General features: G+C 49.9%; 1 protein-coding gene across 2 annotated transcripts in view; it reads left to right on the forward strand.

Moving 5' to 3' along the window:
- The first annotated feature begins 420 nt into the window (after positions 1 to 420).
- Positions 421 to 18,790, forward strand: part of adam12a (ADAM metallopeptidase domain 12a) — a 72,187-nt gene continuing 53,817 nt past the window's right edge. For both annotated transcript variants that reach the window (XR_003797310.1, XM_029248768.1), the window contains exons 1-3: positions 421 to 928; positions 14,474 to 14,580; positions 16,353 to 16,426. Coding sequence is in view for 1 of the 2 variants with exons in the window: in XM_029248768.1 (XP_029104601.1) it covers positions 823 to 928; positions 14,474 to 14,580; positions 16,353 to 16,426 (287 nt within the window). In the remaining variant the exon portion in view is untranslated. The remainder of the gene's footprint in view (positions 929 to 14,473; positions 14,581 to 16,352; positions 16,427 to 18,790) is intronic.

Below are 18,790 nucleotides of genomic sequence, written 5' to 3' on the forward strand. Positions count from 1 at the left end.
AGCCATGTGGCTCATTACGTGTCTCCAGCAGCCCCGAGTAAACAGAGTGGAACCAGAGCATCTGAGAGGGACGCCTCCTGCGAGGACGTGCGCGGCCACACTGCTCAGACAAGGACACTCGTGTCCCACTGGACTATGAGACAAAATCTGTTCTGAGATATTTAATGCGCAGAGGCAGATAAGAAAAATGGCAGAGGAAGGAAATGTTGTAAAACAAGGTAGAAGTGGATTAAGCGCAACAATGCAGCGCTTCCTCCGAGCTGCAGCGGGGCCGCACGGTACGGTGGAGTACAGCAGGGTGCAGCACAGTACAGCAGGGTGGCGGCGGGTGGGCTCTAGGACCTGGGGGAGCCCGCGCTCCGAGCACATGGTCGCACGAGAGGCGCGCTCTCGAGCCCCTTGTATGAGAGCCTCCAGCGATGTGTGTCGGGGAGACGCTCATCGTCTCCGCGCCACCCGGGTCGCCAGCCTCCGCTCGCGCGTGCGTCCTCTTCCGGCGCGCACGCCTCGTGCCCATGTGTCCGTCACGCTTTGAATCGCGTCGGAAAGTTTTATGAAGCTGCGAGAGGCGGGGGGTCTGCGGGACCGTCACCGGCTGGGACCTCAGTGGCATCGGGATCTCCAGGATCTCCACTGGATCATCATCATCATCATCATCATCTTTATCTTCTTCGGGATCTTCGCGATCCGAGAGTGTCCAGCGTGTCCAGAAGCTCCAGCATCTCCAGGATCTCCGTCGGTCCCCCGAGCCGAGGAGGAGCTGCTCCACCCGTGGATGAGACGCCCCGGCCGCCCATTCATGATCCCCCCAAGCCGGGCACCATGACCACCCGGCTTTGGAAAGACACCTTGGCCACCTTGGCCACCCTGTGCGCCCTGTGCGCCCTGTGCGTAACGGTAACGGCGGCCCCCCAGAGCGCGAGCGCAGGTGAGGCGTCATCATGTGGCCCCCAGAGGGGCACCTTGAAGCGCTTGTCAGTCACGCGGGGTGTCAAAAGTGACATTTGTTAAAAATTACATGTACCAGGCGCTGTAATTTCTCAGAATCAAATAATAATAATAATAATAATAATAATAATAACTTTATAATTATATTAATAATAATAATAACATAATAATAAGAAAATTATAATAATATAGTTTGCGTTATTCCAGTCTATTATTATTATTATTGTATATGTTTATTGTTTAGATGGAATATTTGCACAGGTTGTGCCGCACATGGCAACTGTCACGATGATGCTTCGCTTTGCGCACAAATGGCTCTTTTATTATGTCACACATGAATATGATCATAAAGTCGCACGGAGGAGCTCTGGCTGGAATAAAACGGGTCTTTTCTGCTTGTAAAACGAATGAGTTGGTTGGTAAGTCGATGACACGTTTTTATTGTTAATGAAGAGAAGAGCCAATTAAAGCTGGTGACCATCAAACAGGAGGGAACAGGAAAACCCCCCAAAAAAACACTATTGCCAAAACAGACAGTGCCATTGTTTTTACTGAACTTTGTCAACTTGTCCATGTTCTGCTTGCAGGATGCGCTTCTGTGTGTGTGTGTGTATATAAGACTATTGTTAAGAACCCAGCTGTTATCAGGCACTGAACTGCTAGACAGTGTAAAACAGTGTAAACAGTTCCAGTAGGTCTTCATCTCAGCTACACACCCTTGTTTCTACACCATCAATCACACATTAAGACAAAAAGTCTTTTCTGTTTTTGCTCTCCTGCCCGCAGTCACGTCGCTTGCGTACTTTGCCGCTTCTGTTTTCACCTCCCGACCGTAATGGGTCAGCGTAAACACAATGGCGAGGGGTGCGGTGTCACTGACCGCCGGGACGGTTTATCTGCTCTTTCCAGGCCGACCGTCGCTGGGCTTTTAGCTCCTGTGAGCTTCGCTCCTAATGACCAACACATGTGGGGTGTGATTTACAGCCCTAATCCCTCAGTGTGCCCAATGGCTGCTCAACTTTTCCTCTGGGTTAAATTTAGAGGCCTGTGTGTCATCGACCGCCTCTTTCGAGTCCAGAAGAGCATATTTCTTATTATTATTATTATTATTATTATTATTATTATTATTATTATTTGGCCTCCTTCCAGTGCAAGTTACAGAATGTGGCCTCTGAATCCAGATTACTAGAGAACTTGAGGTTGCTTGATGGGGCCAGTAGGTGGTGTAGTGCTTAACACTATTGACTCAAACTCGGCGGATCTGTGTTTGAATCCCTGGTTCTGCTTTTGTACCCTTGTTCGCCGTACTTAGCCTGAACTGATGGGGTAAAGATGACCAAGCCGTATAAATGGGTAAAAAAACGGCAAAGCACGTTGTTGATTGTCAACAGTAACGTTGTAAATCAGCTTGGAAGAAGGCATCTGCTAAAGAAATGTCACAGTAAGAGAGGTAAAGGGATGAACATGTGAGCACTTTGCTCAGGGGTATTACAGCAGGGGCAGGGAGTGGGATTTGACCAAGTGAAACCGAGAGGAACAAATAAAAAGTTCACATAATAATCTATTCATGGATTTATGGGCTTGATAAACTGTGTGAGTTTTCATGCCATTTACACACACACACACACACACACACGTTCTGAACCGCTTGTCCCATACGGGGTCGCGGGGAGCCAGAGCCTAACCCGGCAACACAGGGCAAAGGGCTGGAGGGGGAGGGGGTCACACCCAGGACGGGACGCCAGTCCATCGCAAGGCACCCCAAGTGGGACTCGAACCACAGACCCGCCGGAGAGCGAAACCCGGTCCAACCCATTGCACCGCTGCGCCACCGCGCCCCCTGCCTGCCTGCCATTTACATTATTTATTTTTTTTTCTTAGTGAAAAATTGGTGCTGTTATTTACCCGGCGGAGTTCGCAGGTGGCTTCCACCCGGTCTTTCAGCGCCTACTTTAACGGAGTGTACCGTATCACACCATTGAGCGGAAGGCGCACTGGCAGTAATAAGTTTAGTTTCACTCTTTATTTTGACAGCCCCCGAGTGTCGAAGCAGTTGCGACGCATGGTTTCGTGTCTAGATTATTCCCGTGATGCAAGGCGCGGGGGACTCGACAGCAAGAGCTTTGCCCATAATAATAAGCTGATGAGGAAAAGATGATTTAAATTGGAGTCAAGATTGTGGGCGATTGTTATGATAATGTACCTCATCGGTTAAAACGATCAGTCAAGAAGAGGAAATGTTTAAAAAAATCCCATCGTGCAGCTGGCAGTGCCGCCGCACCGGGCTGAGATGTGCTCAGAATGCGATGACAAAATTGGCGCTTGAGCGTGCGCCAGTCTTTTCGCAATCCTTTAAAATCTCATTGAGCATTAAATGCACACTGGAGTTCACCTTGTTATCCGGAGCTGATGTTTCCCTCTTAGTGGTTTTCCACCGCTTTCTTCCAAATTGGTTGCATGTGGTCCTTGCGCTCCTCCACGTCACACACATTTTGCAAAATCCCGTAGAAAAGGCAAACAAAATCATAGCGTTCCTTGAAGATGTGGCTTTGTGACCTTTGATAGATTCTAACAGCTTACACAAGCAGGTTTACCGCGAGGGGGTGCTCCGTGAAGCGTCTGTGCCGCCTTTTCTGGGTACCTCAGCTCCCCTGCTGCTGCGATCTTGGCCGTCGTAAACACTCGCGATTGGAGAGCGCAGCTTTACGACACTTCAGTAGGGTTTTGGTTTCCGACTGCCATTTCTTCGGTGCGTTCAGCACAGGCCCTCCTAGGAAAATACGCCCCCGGGTCCGGCAGAGGGATCTGAACCTTCGTTGCACGCTGCGAGTGCCTAGGATGCGTAATCGAGGTTAACCGATTGCTGTTCCGTATGGTCAGTGCTCACATTTACGTTGAAATTTACCCACTTAACAGATGCTCTTAAGAAGTGACAAATGGGAAAGTCGGTGGATAAAATGTAACAGGTGGCGAGACTAATTTGCAAAGTTAACAGGAGCTTAGGAGGGAAATGGGTCTGAAAGAGATGAGTTTTAAGACACCTCTTGCATGCGGGAATGGATTCAGCAGTTCTGAGGAACGGAGGGAATTCATTCCGCTACATCGGAGCCAGGACGGAGAACCAAAGGGATTTCGGTTTTGGACCATTTCTGAGGAAGACCATCGGACAGGCGGAGGTAGAGGAACATTGCATCCTTGTGGGGTTCGCTCACGGTACAGAACAAGTGCTGTGGGTTGCTGAGAAACCGCTGATGCTCCGCCGGTAGAAAGACTGTCGATGCACCTCCACCCTGTCTCCACAACAGATGCATTCGGTCAATTCCCGCTGATCGACGTGGACCCTTCCTCACGAAACGGATGGGAAGGAGTACAGAAGTGTGGCCATCATGGCAGGCCACGGCCGAGCTGGGATTCCAGGGGAGGCCGACGTTTCTCGGCGCATGTGCGGTATGGGCGGTGGTGTCTCGCCCCATCGTGCCTCCCATTCCACCTTTTCACGCGGTCCCAGAGCGGCGCCCAGTGATTTCCGAGCGAGGCGCTCTCCGTTGCCGCGTGCGCTGCTGTCTTCCTCCTTGCCCTCGCTCACCCGTGTGAGAGGTGTGGCTCAGTGGTGCCCCCTGCTGTCTGAGGATGTGCTGGAACAGAGCTCTCGGGATTTATTGGGCGCACATGGAGTACGGTCAGCAGGCTGTAAACGCCTCCTCTAAGACAGTATGGAAAACTCCTGGATGGCTGTACTTTACATTAACGTATGGCTCATTTGCTTATAAGGTACAGCAAGTTAGGTTTAAATTTACGCACACCGACAGTGTACATTCTGATGACCGATTATTAAGCTGACGCCGTTGTCCGATGCGCTGCGAGATCCACCTCATTAAACTCTCTGCAGTCATTCATCCATTTATACACCAGAATGATATACCACGCTCGCACACGTCGCTGGACTGTGGGAGGAAACGAGAGCGCCTGGAGAACGTGCGAACGCCGCACAGGGCTGAGCCGCATTCGAACCCGGTTCAGAATGCGCAGCCCAGGAGAGTGAAGCACCAGGGCTGCCTACTTATATAGCAGAAGTGTTATTTGTGAAATGGATGTGTAAACATTAACTGCATAGTTATTTGAGCCCTTCAGAGCAGTGATGGAGTGAAACTGAAGACCCGTATAATTATGGCAGGGGTGTGTTTCGTAGGAACATGTTGCCTGGCGACAGTTTGTGTGTGGACACGCTGCAATTCGAAAACCTCCGCTAGGACTGGTTATGATATCGGCTCTAGGACTAATAAAAATCCAAGTCCAGCTGAGCCAGAGGTGGAATTTTCACGGGGTTTTGATGCGCTCTGGGAACGACCGAGCGTTTTCACGAGAAGCGCGAAGATCGCTCGAGGCCGCAGTCCAGCGACTCGGGGCTTCGTCATTCGACGTGCGTTTCCCCACTTTTATTAGTGTGGCGTCAGGGCTTCGTGGCCCCGCGTCCAGCGTGCGATTTCTTCCACTCCCTTGGAATTGCTCCTGAGTTTGTGTCAGTTCCAGGCTGCGGACCCCCTTCGCCCGAACGTCTGCATTTTCATTGTGATTATGCAAAAAAACACTACGTTTTCAAGCAGAAGGAGCCCAGGGAGCCTAGAGGGAGCAGAGTTAGAAGTGTTTTTGGCTGTGTGGGCAGCCACAGGTGAGGGCTCTTCCTTTGCGTTGGGCACAGCTGTGGAAACGATCCTCCTCCTTTCGGCACCTGCGCACCGCCTGCTTTATCTCCAGGGCGTTTGGATGTGGGAGGGTTGGCTGTGAGGAACCTGCTCTTTGCCGCTAGATTCTCCGCGATGCCGTCAGAGCACACGAGCTCCCGTGCTGCCGCGGAGTGCCGGGGAGCGGAGATCAGCGTTAATCCCTCGAAACTGGAGCCTTTTTGAACCCGGGCTGCTCGGCCTTTGAGACGAGAGGGAGGCCGGCACGAGCCGAAAGGGCTGAACTTTGAAGATCAAGGACAGGTGGACTTACCTGGCCTGGGTAAGCGCCAAGGCCTCCACCCAGAGCTTCCTTACCAGCCTCTTCAGCCACCGGCGCCATCCCTACTCCCCCAACCCTCCCTCCTCGAGCCGCTACAGCGATTGCAGTGAGCTCACTTTGGACATTGCTGTCCACACACTAATGGAGTCAGAGATCACCCCCCACCCCACACACACACACACACACACACACACACACACACACACACACACTGCTCCACACAGTGCAGGGTCACATCTCCATCTTCCTTTTCCATATCAGTTCAATTCAGTTTATTTTTACATTGTGCCCCTTCACACACACTCTCTCTCTCTCTCTCTCTCTCTCTCTCTCTCTCTCTTATTCTGGTCGGGGTTCAGAGAGGTTGAAAGGATGTCGGTGATGGTATTTTTTATTAGATGCCGAGTGCCGAACTTGTGCTTACCACTTAATTTGCTGTGCAGCATTAGGGGATGGTGCAGCCCGGGTCCCCGCGTGGCACGGCACTCAGAGCACTGGGTGAACAACACCCCTTTGAACGGCTTTCCGTCAGGAGGTGGAGCAGCATTTACGCTGCTGAGGTGTTAGGAGTGTGTCTCGTGCCAGAGGAAAAAAGAAATCTTTGTGCTTTGCACATAAGAGGGAGAGTTTTCCGGCTCGTTTCGGTGTCTCGACTCCATAGTGCCGAGATAATGTTCCACACAGAAGCTATAGGAGAGCGGAGGCTTCAAAGTGAACCCAGCTGTTCTCTCCGGTTTAACCACTCGCTCACCGCTCCCACTCTGAGTTCGGATCCATCGAATGTAGCCTTTAGTCTTTCTGTGGGGAACTGGGAGTGGTGGGGGGAAAAGGGATGGAAGATGGTTTTACCACGTTTTACTGCACCGTGGCTTGGCTTGCATCCGCTTCAATCGCAGCCCCACCTCAGGAACCCGGTGGGGCATTTGGTGCCGTTCCTCTAGTTGCAAACGGTGGAGGCTGTGGGCTTTCTGGCCCTTCTACTGGGTGTCCTGTGTCTGCTCCACGGTGCTGGAGAACTGGGCTTTTGGTGTCATTCGGCTGAATTTTGTAAAGCCTGGGGCACTGCGAGGATTCAGGTGCACGCACACACACACACACACACACACACACACACACACACACTCGCCAGGACTCACACACACACACACACACACACACACACACACACGGGGTTGGTGCTTTACAATCAGCTCTACATTACATTTCTACATTTAGCTGCCCCCTTTGTCCAGGGTGACTTACAATGTTAGGTTTGTACACTAAACTCCTTACAGTAATTTACCCATTCATGCAGCTGGGTAATTTTTACCTTATCAGCTGAGGGTTGGTAAGGGAATAAGTTGATCAAGGGAAGCACGGCAGGAGCAGTCCCAGTCGAGGTTCTCGTTTCTCATTTATGTCACGTCTGTGTTCCTTCTGTCTATGTTTCACTTTATGATGCTCGGTCTGCGGAGGGTAAATGGAATTTGTTCTGGACCTTTGCGGAGGGGATCGTGTATGTGCGTGCAGACTTATTCTGGAAACAGAAGGAGGAACTTGAACGTTAAGTCTCCGAGAAGTCAGCGAGGACCTTCTAAGCCATGTGTCAGTGGAAATGGACTAGGCTTTGGATTGTGCAGCATCCCGAGTTATCGGAGAGGTGGGAGCGTACAGCCGACTCCGCCACGCACTGTCTGTTAGGCGTGCTTATCGGCACGGCTGAGCCGATCGCGTGGACACCGCAGCTGCACGCATGCAAAACGTGTGGAGCAGGAGATAACGGCCTCCCGTCCAATGGCAGGCTGCGGCTAGAGCCGCTGGCTTTGAGCCTGCGCCAGACTCGAGCCTCCCGCGACCTGGAGGATGCCGAGTGGTTTTCGCGCGCTCAATCCTTTTATTAGGTCCGGATTAAAGGCTTTCACGGAGCTCTCCTCCAGGAAGCTTGCGAGTGGCGAAGCACTCCGGCCACCGCGGGCACGAGAGACGCAGAGCAGAGCGCTCCAAGGTGTCGCCCGACGGGGTCCTCATTTACAAGTGTTTGGACTGACCTGTCCTGAGGGCATCTCTGTGCCTCACAGAAGACTCCGCCGTGCTGCTGGAAGCAAGCTGTGAGCGTCGAGGAGACGGAGAGACGGGGGAAAGGATGCGAGAGGCTGGAATGGGAGGGAAAACGGTAAAATGCGAGCAGCCTTTCCTGCAGCAGAGGGTGCTGTTCGGTGAAAGCTGCTCCTCTCCCTAAACGTTTGCATTTTGTTAGCAGCAGGGGGGCGGGTGAGTTCCTCTGAGGCCGACACAGATTAGGACATAAACACAGTACGTACCTGTTCATAGACGGATGGATGAATGAGGAAGCCCTGAAACGGAGGCCGCCTTAGTGAGGGACTGTTAGCTTGTCCAGCTACCATGAAAACAAGCTGGTCTTCTCCGGGTGGTTAGGTTCTTTGGGAGAGCGGTTATTCATGCCCTGTAGGAATCAGACCATGGCAATGCTCGTCAACTGTTGACCCCTCGTGCCCTATATGATCGCCTTACCCTGAGCTCTTGGCTCGTCATCTCTCCCAGGGACCACCCTGGTAGAGATGCGGCGAGCGTTGGAATGGGGGCAGTGTACGGCGTCTGTTTTTCCCGTCAGCTCCTCGGATAACTGCAAGAATCCTGTGCCCGTTGGCTCGGCACGTTCACGAGGAGGAGGAGGAGGAGGAGGGGAGTGATGGGATCATGGTACGTGTGAAGTGAACACATCAGGTGCGCAACTGGCTAGCGAGGATGCCAGGGTCGTACCAAGAGACCTCTCAAGTGACTGTCGAGTGTGGTCAAGCCGGCGTCTGGTTCCGACTGATCCGCTGCAACAAACCTTTCCAGACCAGCAGGAGAGAGGGAAGAGCCCCCAGCATCGCTTGGGCTTGGCTGTCTGAGTCCTCTTGGTACCTTCACCGCTGGCAGAGTTTTAGGTCTCGAGAGCAGGTCTCTGGCACGCAGCTATGAAAGCAAGACCCTGGTAATAAGAAAGCAGCTGCAAATCCCCCTGCCGCCGAAACCGAGCGAGGTGTAGTCGGTCATTCTATACACTGAGAACCCATGTGCAGCTGTCCCTGTGCAGAAGTCCACGTACAACCCCTCGGTCTAACTTTGGAACGTGTTCCTGAGAGGTGGGCCACGCTCCGCTGCATTAGGCCAAGTCACGCAGAAAATCCCGCTAGGATGGAGGTGGGTTCCTTGACCGCGTCTGCTGGCATGGGGACGGCGTATTGAGTTGCACCCGCCGGTTTGAAAGACTCACCTAGGAAATTGCCTGCGACTTAGCGCTTAGCGATTTGTACAGCTGCAGGCGGCGGTCACTGCTTTGAGGTGCGCGGTTAAACCCTTGGGGGAGCCTTTCAAAATGAATGTGCTTAGGGAAGTCAGGGAAGCCTAATCCAAGCACAAGCGCAAGATATTTAAAAAGCACCTGTTGGTAAACGCCCTTCGCGGGGAAAATTTACGCCGTTCGTTTACACCGTGCCGTTGACGTTACCCGGTCCAGGACCGTGTAAATCGATTCCCGGTACTACAAGAAGAGGTTTGTCGAGCATGCTTTTTAATCAGCTCTGCAAGCGTTGCTGCCAAGATGGTCGATGCTGCGATCAAAGTCGCTCTGTGTCTCTAATCGGGTGGCTGATACATTAAGCGCGAGGCGTGTGCCAACTCGGTGCTCACAACGGCGCCGTGAGGGGTGATTGGAGTGGACTCATCTGACAACGAGCAGAACCGTTCTGCCTTTCGAGCGCAGAGTAGTGGACGCTACACTTAACAGATGTCAAAGCCCATTAAGGAGACCATGTCTTACACGTTGAGATGCCGAGGTTGTGGAGGTAGCGACGGGCGAGAGCCATCAAGATAAATTAGCCACGTCGGCCGCGCACCTCCGGAGTTGCGCCCCGGAGAGCCGTGTATCTTACCTCTTGAAATTATCCTCCCTGAGATACTGTTTTAATCCAATCAAACGTTGTCTGCCTTTGCTGATTGGATCCATTTGCTTCGGAGAGTCGGTCTTTAGCAGGGGGCTCAGGTTGCCCTTCTTAAGCAACTCCCTTAACTGGATGGAAAGATACAGTCTGAAACTTTGATTGTTTTTAAACAGAGATACAGTTTTTCAGTGTCACACTCGAAAGAGTGGCCAGAGGCGGCGTCCTCCAGAGGCGGGAAGTGTCTCGCGTGGAGTTCCGGCGCAACCGGCGGCTTTTCAAGTGCATGAGTAATTTGTCACGAGTTCCATTGGAATTGAAGCCACTAATACCTGTTCTGGCTCCAGGCCAGGAAGCCCCTCCATTCTCCAGAAAATATATCAAAAAACAAAGGCCACTGTGAATTTATTGTTTCTGAATTCTAGTCAGGGCGACAAAATGTTGGACGGTTCGCATGGAGTTCTCTGGGGTTTAATAAAACGTTAGTGGGAGGCTTTGTAGCTCACTGCGGCCTCTGGGAAATGGGCCCCGTGGCACGCCTGCCACTGCAGATACATGGGAAGCCTGTTCTGCAAATCCCGGGGGCTCTCGCTCACAGCGTCAGGCCTGCGAAAATAATTACGCACGTCTAATTTTCAGCAGCCCAGATAAAATTGTCAGGAAGGATTAAAAAAGAGGGGAAACGTAGTATTTGGATGATATTGTTCGTCCTTCCAAAACATGCCCACCGCTGCAAACGTCTCCAGTTCACACGATGACTGTGGATCTTACAGGTTTCTGTTTCCAGGTCAAACATGAGTTTTTTCCCACTTTACATGGACGGTTAACGAGGGTTAGTTGGCACCAGAGTGGCTGGAGCCACTACCTTCCAGTGGAAGGAGCTGGGTTCAAACCCTGCCTCCGATGTGATGCCCTTGACTGAGGTACCTACTCTTAGAAACTAGCGGGTAGCGCTGCTGTCTCACAGCTCCTGGGTGATGTGAGAGGACGTATGTTCTCCCCGTGTCTGTGTGGGCTTCCTTCGGGTGCTCTGGTTTCCTCCCACAGTCCAACGACATGCTGTTCCGGTTCACCCACAGTGTGTGAGTGAGAGACAGAATGTGTTCCACTGATGTATGGATGAGTGACCCAGTGTAAGTAGTGTATCTAGCACTGTAAATCACAGCAGTGAATAAGGTGTGTGGGCTGATAACACTACATAGCGTTGGAAGTTCCTGTGGAGAAAAGCATCTGCTAAACAAATAAATGTAAATTTAACACCGTAAGTCGCTTTTGGACAGAGGTGTCGGCAAGATAATGGTTAATAATAACAGCAAAGAAGGAGCGTTTCAGGACAGAGAGCCGAAACGTCACTTTTAAGGTTCCTTTTGCATTGCCCTTCACAGCACACTTAAACAAGACCTTGAGTTCCATGAGGAAAATTAAGATATTTGCTCTGAGCTCATGGAAAATGAATTAGACCGCAGTCCCATCTTGTGTTCAGCACAGTATTTACAAGTGAGAATTAATACTTTGCATGCGTGGCATTAACAGAACCACCCTTGCCGTAGTCTCTTTGATGCTCCGGCAACAAATGAGCCTTTGCCGCGGACCCGTTTCGGAGGAAATCAGATTAACTCCGCAGTTAAAGGGAAGCCAGAGTCGGAGGATGTAAGCGAAGGCTGCTGTGACCCAAGCGTGTTGGCTGTGCGTGCTCTAATTCGACACGGAGCTCCTGAATGCACCGGGGGCTCGTGGGGAAGGTGAAAGAGAACGAGGCTTCGCAGACCGACTCCAGCCATCGCTCCTCCAGCTGTTTCAACAGCGGATGCGTTTACTGCTGCCTCGCGGATTTCGTACTGCGCGCCCCCCCTCCGGGCGCGTCAGCCTCCGCCGTGGAAAGCCGGGAAGGTGGGACTTCTTTTTGGTAGATGGATGAATTCCCTGGCAGCGCAAGGTTAGAGGGAAGGGAGGCCGGTGAAGCTGAGCCAACAGGATGGTGCAGCTAGAGCTACGGCTCAGGAAAAGGACGTCGCGGTGGAGCAATTGGTTGAGACGCTCGGATTCCTCTACGTGTACAAACCTACCTTCCCTTCGGCGGTCAACTGCTCTAACTACCACTCAGTGCGCCTTTCCCGAAGAGTGTTTGCTTTGTCTTACTCTGCTGCTCCGTGACACACAGACACCGAAACGTGGAAAGACATGCGAGGCTGCGGGTAGGACAGAGGCCCCAGGTTCCATTCCCGCGTCTTGCTGCCGTGCCCTTGAGCATGCTGCCTACTCGAATTGCTCCAGTTAAAGACATTTACCCTGCTCTGCAAAGGGGTCAATCCTTGCCAGTGGCTTGACACTGTAAGCCTCTTTGGAGAAAAGCACGAGCTCAAGGAATACACGTAAAAGGAAACCTCGTGACGGGGATGGGGAAAATACAGATACAATTCTCGAAGGCACGTTTTTAGAAGAAAAGAGGGAAACGGAGCGCAATAAGAACAAGAAGAAGTGATGAAGATGATCCGGATGCCAGCGGTGCTTCTTGCTGACCTGTAGGTTCTTCCTGATTTGAATGGTACATTTTGACGCGTCCTGCCCGTCACCTGCGGCGTGGCTGTGACCGGGAGGCTGGGGGTTGTGGTCCCTTAACCGCAGACTGCCCCTCCTGATCTGGGCTCTTGTATGAGCGTCTCTGTGCTCTGAAGCAGGGGGGAGAGAACCCTGTAGAGGGAGCTGGAAGGGTGCCCAAGACTTTGGAGACTTTAGTGGTGCTTCCGCACAAAGACGGAGGCGCCTTGGCAGTCCGTGACCTCGACAGTCCCCGTCTACTGCCAGACGCCCCCCCCGACCCCCCTCGTCTTTCGTCTGTAATATGGCCACGAGCCGTGATGTCATCGGCGCGGAGACAAGGGGATGTTCTGGTGCCGAGTTCTGGGGCTCCTTGCTGCCGGGAGCAATATGCGTGTGCACAGCACGCAAACAGCTGAAAAAACTGCCGAGCAGAGGGTGCTGACGGCTTTCGCAACAAAACGAAACGCCCGTTCCCCGTTTAAAGGTGTTAATTAGGCGCGCTCGAACTTTGCTTTTACTATACGGAAGTGACGGGACGTAGAGGAGCAGGGAATTTAAGCGGTGGCCCGAGATGTGAATTAACGTCTCACTGCATGTATAACGTTTCAGAGAACTGTGAGAGGAAACCTGGCATTTAACCAATTCACACAAAGTGACAAAGAGACAAATAACAAGGGAATAAAACATTAGTTAAATAGCAGTCATGAAAAGTAAAAGCAGTGGAATGCAGAAAAATGCTTTTACGCTCTTGCAGATGGAGTGTATCGTGACACTTCGGAGCATCAGTGCACTTGTTTACGAAAATTACGCAGAAGCGGGAATTTTTCGGTATTTTTTACAAGCAAATTTAGAAGCGACGCTAGGCCTGGTAGTCAGAGCTGGTTCTCCTTTTCTGCTGGTCCTTTCATCCTGCGACCATGTTGGTGCGATATGTGAGTTACAACCGTTCAGTCCCGTGAACTTTAAACCAAACCAGATGGGAAAATTGCCTGTTACATTAATGAGAATTCTTTGCATTTTGCACATTCTTTGCACTCACATCGGTGGCAGCCGTGACGATTTAGCAAAAAATTTGTCATGTCATCTTCGGACCTTTAATGTCTTTCTAAATGATTAGTCGTTTTAACATCTTTAAGATTTCCATATAGTCGTGAGAACTCATGGTGTTACAGGGGTTACAGTAAACATTGACATTTTTAAGTTGTGAAAAACACCCTACTCATCACACGAGCAGCTGCATAAAACTGAGAATATTGACGATTCCCGATCACCTTCCTGGTACTTTTTTTTTGGGATACACAAACATTTATGTACATTACAGGAGTAGCTGTGTGAAGGTTTTTCCGGGCATGATCATGAAGTTAGGTGCATGAACATTTACACCTTACATAAACTTAAGAGATGATGGGCAAAGTGAGCCCGGAAGAGGTGAGTTTTCAGACCTTTTTTAAATGTGGACAGAGATTCAGCAGTTCTGAGTGACTGGGGGAGGTCGTTCCACCACAACGAAGCCAGAACCTCTGTGCTTTACCAAAATAACCGATATCTAAAAAACTATATGTTTTTGATTATAGATATTTTAAATCCCAGCATATTACAGCAATGAGATTTTTAATAAGAAATGTGACAATATATATTTTAGAGGGGGGCGCGGTGGCGCAGCGGGTTTAGCCAGGGCCTACTCTCCGGTGGGTCTGGGGTGCGAGTCCTGCTTGGGGTGCCTTGTGATGGACTGGCGTCCCGTCCTGGGTGTGCCCCCCCCAGCCTTACGCCCTGTGTTGCCAGGTTAGGCTCTGGTTCGCCACGACCCCCTCGGGACAAGCAGTTTCAGACAATGTGTGTGTGTGTGTGTATTTTAGAATTAATTTTTTAAGTGATATTTCTTAAGAATGTCAACAATTGCAATATTAAGTCATTGTTTTTCTGAACAAAGACTGGTGGCTTGTCTAAGGCTAAGTTACTGAAATCATTGGAGACATCATTCATCATGGGTCCGTGAGACTGAACCAAACAGGGACATTAAACCCGGTGGTTCTAACGGCACCACTGACCCGCAGGAAATGGTCCTCGTAGGACCCGCCGCGAAGATGCGCCGTACAACGCGACGGAGCCTTTCCTCTTGCTACGGGGTGTGAAGAGACCAGTCAGCCTCCTCCAGTCCATGGTAAGTGTCTGGGCCTGCACGCACCTCTCGCTTTTGTACACCCTGACACGGGATCGCTTCCCCCCGATAAACTCGGTGCAAATAAAAAAAATAGCTCACGTCAAGAGATTAGCATACCTCTGTGATACCGGCATAATCAGGCTTCAGATTTGTCTAGGTGTTGCGTTCGCTTCAGCCCTGTCACTTTTTCTGCCTCACCTTTTAAATAGCCCTCGCTGCAACACGAACAAGTGCTGAGTTTCAAGTTATTCCAGTCATGTTATACAAAGCGCTGCTCCGTGGAACAGATGGAGCAAAGAGCCCGATCAGCAATTTACAGACTTAGGAAAATGTGTAGACCTTGTAATAGATTCCTGAAATAATATTAATATTAGGCTCATTGCCAAATTACTACAAAGGCCTATTCACGGATGCACCGATCCTTGGGTGTGAGGGATGTGTCTGGACAGGTGTTCCTCGCGACTCTTTTACAGCGTACCTACGCATTTCAGCTGTGCTTCCCGGCTGAAACAGCACACTGGAAGGCATGGCGGCGGAGCGCTAATCAGAAGTCTCCAACTCAGCACATTGCAAACATATCAGAGGAACCTGTACAAAGTAGCCTGTGTTTTACGACCCAACCTGCGGTCTGCAGGGAAGCACACTGTGGCCCTCTGTAACGTTAATGAGCGGTTTCGACTCTCCGTACCCGTCGCGCACGTTAATGAAATGGGTGCGGAGCGTTTCTGTGGATGATTACCGAGGAGCCTCATATATTCATTCATTTGTTCTGGCTTAAGGAAGCACGGTTGTAGAGGGAAGTTGAGTTTGGAACGTGTTGGCCGCACGTTCACAATGTGTGAAAAGGGTTGAGTTCGGCGCTCTTGTGTTCCGCTGGAGGAGGCTGTGCCTCGGTCTAGGTTCAATGTCGCTTCATACCATATTTTCAAGTCCAGTTGGGGAAGAGGTTGCAGGGGGAGTTTTAGTCGGGGGGGGACAGTTTCCCCATCCTTGACTGATGGCAAGGTTGGTGCTTGTGCAGGGAGAAGCTAACGAAACATAGATGTGGTTATAAATATGCAGATTAGCTCCCCGTCCATGAAAAGTTCTGACAATCAGAGGACAAACATGATATCTTGGCTCACGGGCCCGACAGCTTTGGTTGGGGGGAGGGGGTCGGTGGGTTGCAGACCTCCGAAGCATTCCCCCGAGGCTAAGTGCATGTCATGATGTTTCACAAACCCTGGAGATCCGCAGTCCCTCCGCCACAGACTCCTCACCCTGCCAGGAACCCCCACCACAACCACAAAACATAAAAACACAAAAATCCATAACTCCCACGCACCGAGAGTCTGGAGCTGTAGCAAGATTAATGTCACTTAAAATTGAAAAATAAGGATAATCCCCTTGTGCTCTGGTGCTAAAAAAACAAGAGTGCTTGCTTGGCTCATAAAAACATACTAAGCACTGACGCTAGTGTCTGCTAGATGAGTCCTTGGGGCTTCTCACAGTCGTTCTCCATGGCTCTACATCTTCTCAAAGAAATAAGCAACCAAATACAATACCCCCGTGAAATGATCAGGGTTTGCCAAGGAGCTGGCAGTAAAAGAATAAAGTAGATCAAAGTGTTTCAGAGGAAACCAGTGTGAACGCACATAAAACGGTCAGTTTTTCATGGATCGTGTTACTGTGATCAGGTGTTGATCCTGAACGGGGGGTGCAGTTAAAGGGTTTCAGCCTGTATTTTAGGATGGGGTGCCTCAAGTCACATTCTTGGCCCATTCTAATTTCAGAGCCATCCTGCATCATTGACGCTCTTGATTGAAGCTGAAGGGAAGGAGCTGCTTCTCGTTCTGGAGAAAAATGAGTAAGTTCCTCCACTTGTCACACGTGCGCCAAAGTGGGAAAATTCCACAACTGCAAAAATTCATATCTGCAGCCTTGTAAATGGCTTTCGGAGGCTTTGACACTACAACTGTAGACGTGGAAAACTGAGGATGCGCTGCATGGGGTCGAACTCTGCAGTCCGGGGAAGAAATGTGTAGGAAATTCACTTGTATTCATTCTTCATCAGCATTTGCTCCAGTGATGAGGAGAATGCTGTGGTTTTATCTGTGCCTATATGCCAGAAGATATACAGAGATGAGCTGCCTTGTCAAGGCTGGTCCCTCCTTTTTAAGGGGCCTGCAGGTGGGTCTCACGGTGGCAGCAGGACTCTATCCCACCGATACTGCATTCTGCTTTGGGATGGCACCCTGTTGTTGGCCTACTGTGAAGATAACCATTAAGGCTTCATCACGAAGCTCCATCAAACTTGGACGATTCATCAGACTCGCGATCCTCCTGAATCAAGTCTAGAAGCTTGTCGCAAGGACGCGTTGTCAGTGCCCGAACCTAATGATGGAGCGTAATTCTCGTATCTCGTCCTCAGATCGTGCTCAGAACTTTGTCATTAACCTTTTTTTTTCTCAACCCAACCATTAGCCTGTACCTGATTTCCAGCCTGAGAAATGAGGTGACGTATTTGACATGAGTCCATGCTCCTATATGTCTTTTATTTTTAAGTGGGTTAAGTTTTAGGGCTGTTCTGGAGTTTGGGGATTTCATTTTTCTAACTTTAGGTTTTAGTGGTTCACTTATATCTACTACTTGTGTTTTTTTTCTACTTTTTTGCGTCTGATTTCTTAATCATTTCTTTGATCAGTCACACTCGGAGCTGAATGTAGTCATAACCCACCCTCACACTTGTGCTTGTTACACATCTCATGAAGGTTAAAAGTTGCAGCAGATCTATAAACTGAAGATGGTCTTCTGGGTTTAGCACAACAAATAAACTGCTATTGAAGATGTCATACTGAGCAAATGCTTAACAAGGCGTTTGAGATGTGGTGCACGACGGATAGCTGCTCAAGCATAACCGCAAAGAGCATGACAGATTTGACCGTCCGCTCGCAGTATTAACAACCTCCCCATCGGAGCGAATGCTTTTTTTTCCCACAAAGTTGTTGTAGCGTGTGGTGTCACACGTCTTGACGGAGCATTAACCCTCGTGGCTCCATCAGTCACTGCAGATTTAAGCTTCGCTCGCCTGATATCCAATTTTTTTTTTTTTTCGGAAATGTCCAAAAGCTAAAGAAAGAAGGTGGAAATTCTGAAATCTGAGGGAGTGTTAGCGAGCAGTTCTACAGCAGTTGGCTTCAGTCAGAGGCTCCAGTTAATGTTAGCAAACATCTTCGAATTGCATGACAATTTTGTGTCAAGGATTATGTTTTTGACGAGGGTCTTTAAATACACTCTCGAAGCAATGTCAAGTAGGACTAACCATTATCAACCCTTGACTGTATTACTGTTTCCTTTTGGGAAATTGCTTTCCAGCTGGGGGCAATTTGTATTTAGTTTTGTGCCATCAGACACATCCTCACTGCTCGGCGTTTAAAGAGCCGATTCTGTTCACGCGCCGAAATAGGACACCCCTGCAGTGAAAATGTTAAATCACTTGGATTAAGCGTAATTCGACCAAATAAAAGAGTTCTACTGAATAGGCTTTGCTGATATGGGATGAGTTCTTATTATGTTTTGTGAAGTTGAATGCGTAGAAGACCACAAAGGCTTTAATAATGTGAACGTAAAACATGAAGAATATATAAGTGAAAAACTTATATGAGGAAAATGGCTTTTTAAGTTCGGGGCAAAGTCATTTTTTTTCCCTGCGCAGATAAAATTGGAAACAAGGTCTGGCGGGTTCATGTAATTTACTTAGCGTCTCAGGAACTGTGTCGGCTGGATGGGGTACGCAGCTGATTTTACTGTAACAGTCCGCCTCAACTCTGCGTGGAATCGTGCACGTCAGACAGATGAACGCAAAGCTGAGAGACTCTTGGCAAGTGGACCCGTGTGCCTGATTTACACCAGTTGTGAAAACACAGCCAAATGTTTGAAGGGAGAAGTAAAAGAGACTGTTGAACGAAAGTGGACAAATGGAAACACGGGCTTGAGTTTCCGTCCCGTTCGGGAGAAGGCCCTTCCTCAATGGTTGATCGTCTGAGCGTTGCTGAATTTTTTTTTTTCTTTTGAAAACAGCACATATCGTTTAAAGAAATACAGCGTAGAGGCGGATGAAATGGTAAAAGACACATTTTAGTACGCTGACATTTATCGTAATGAAATTATTTGTCAAAATCCATACTTTTAGTGACTCATGATGCCAGTTTTTTTAAAAAATATGAGGTTG

This window comes from Scleropages formosus, chromosome 24, assembly GCF_900964775.1.
Source record: "Scleropages formosus chromosome 24, fSclFor1.1, whole genome shotgun sequence".
Taxonomy (NCBI): Eukaryota; Metazoa; Chordata; class Actinopteri; order Osteoglossiformes; family Osteoglossidae; genus Scleropages; species Scleropages formosus.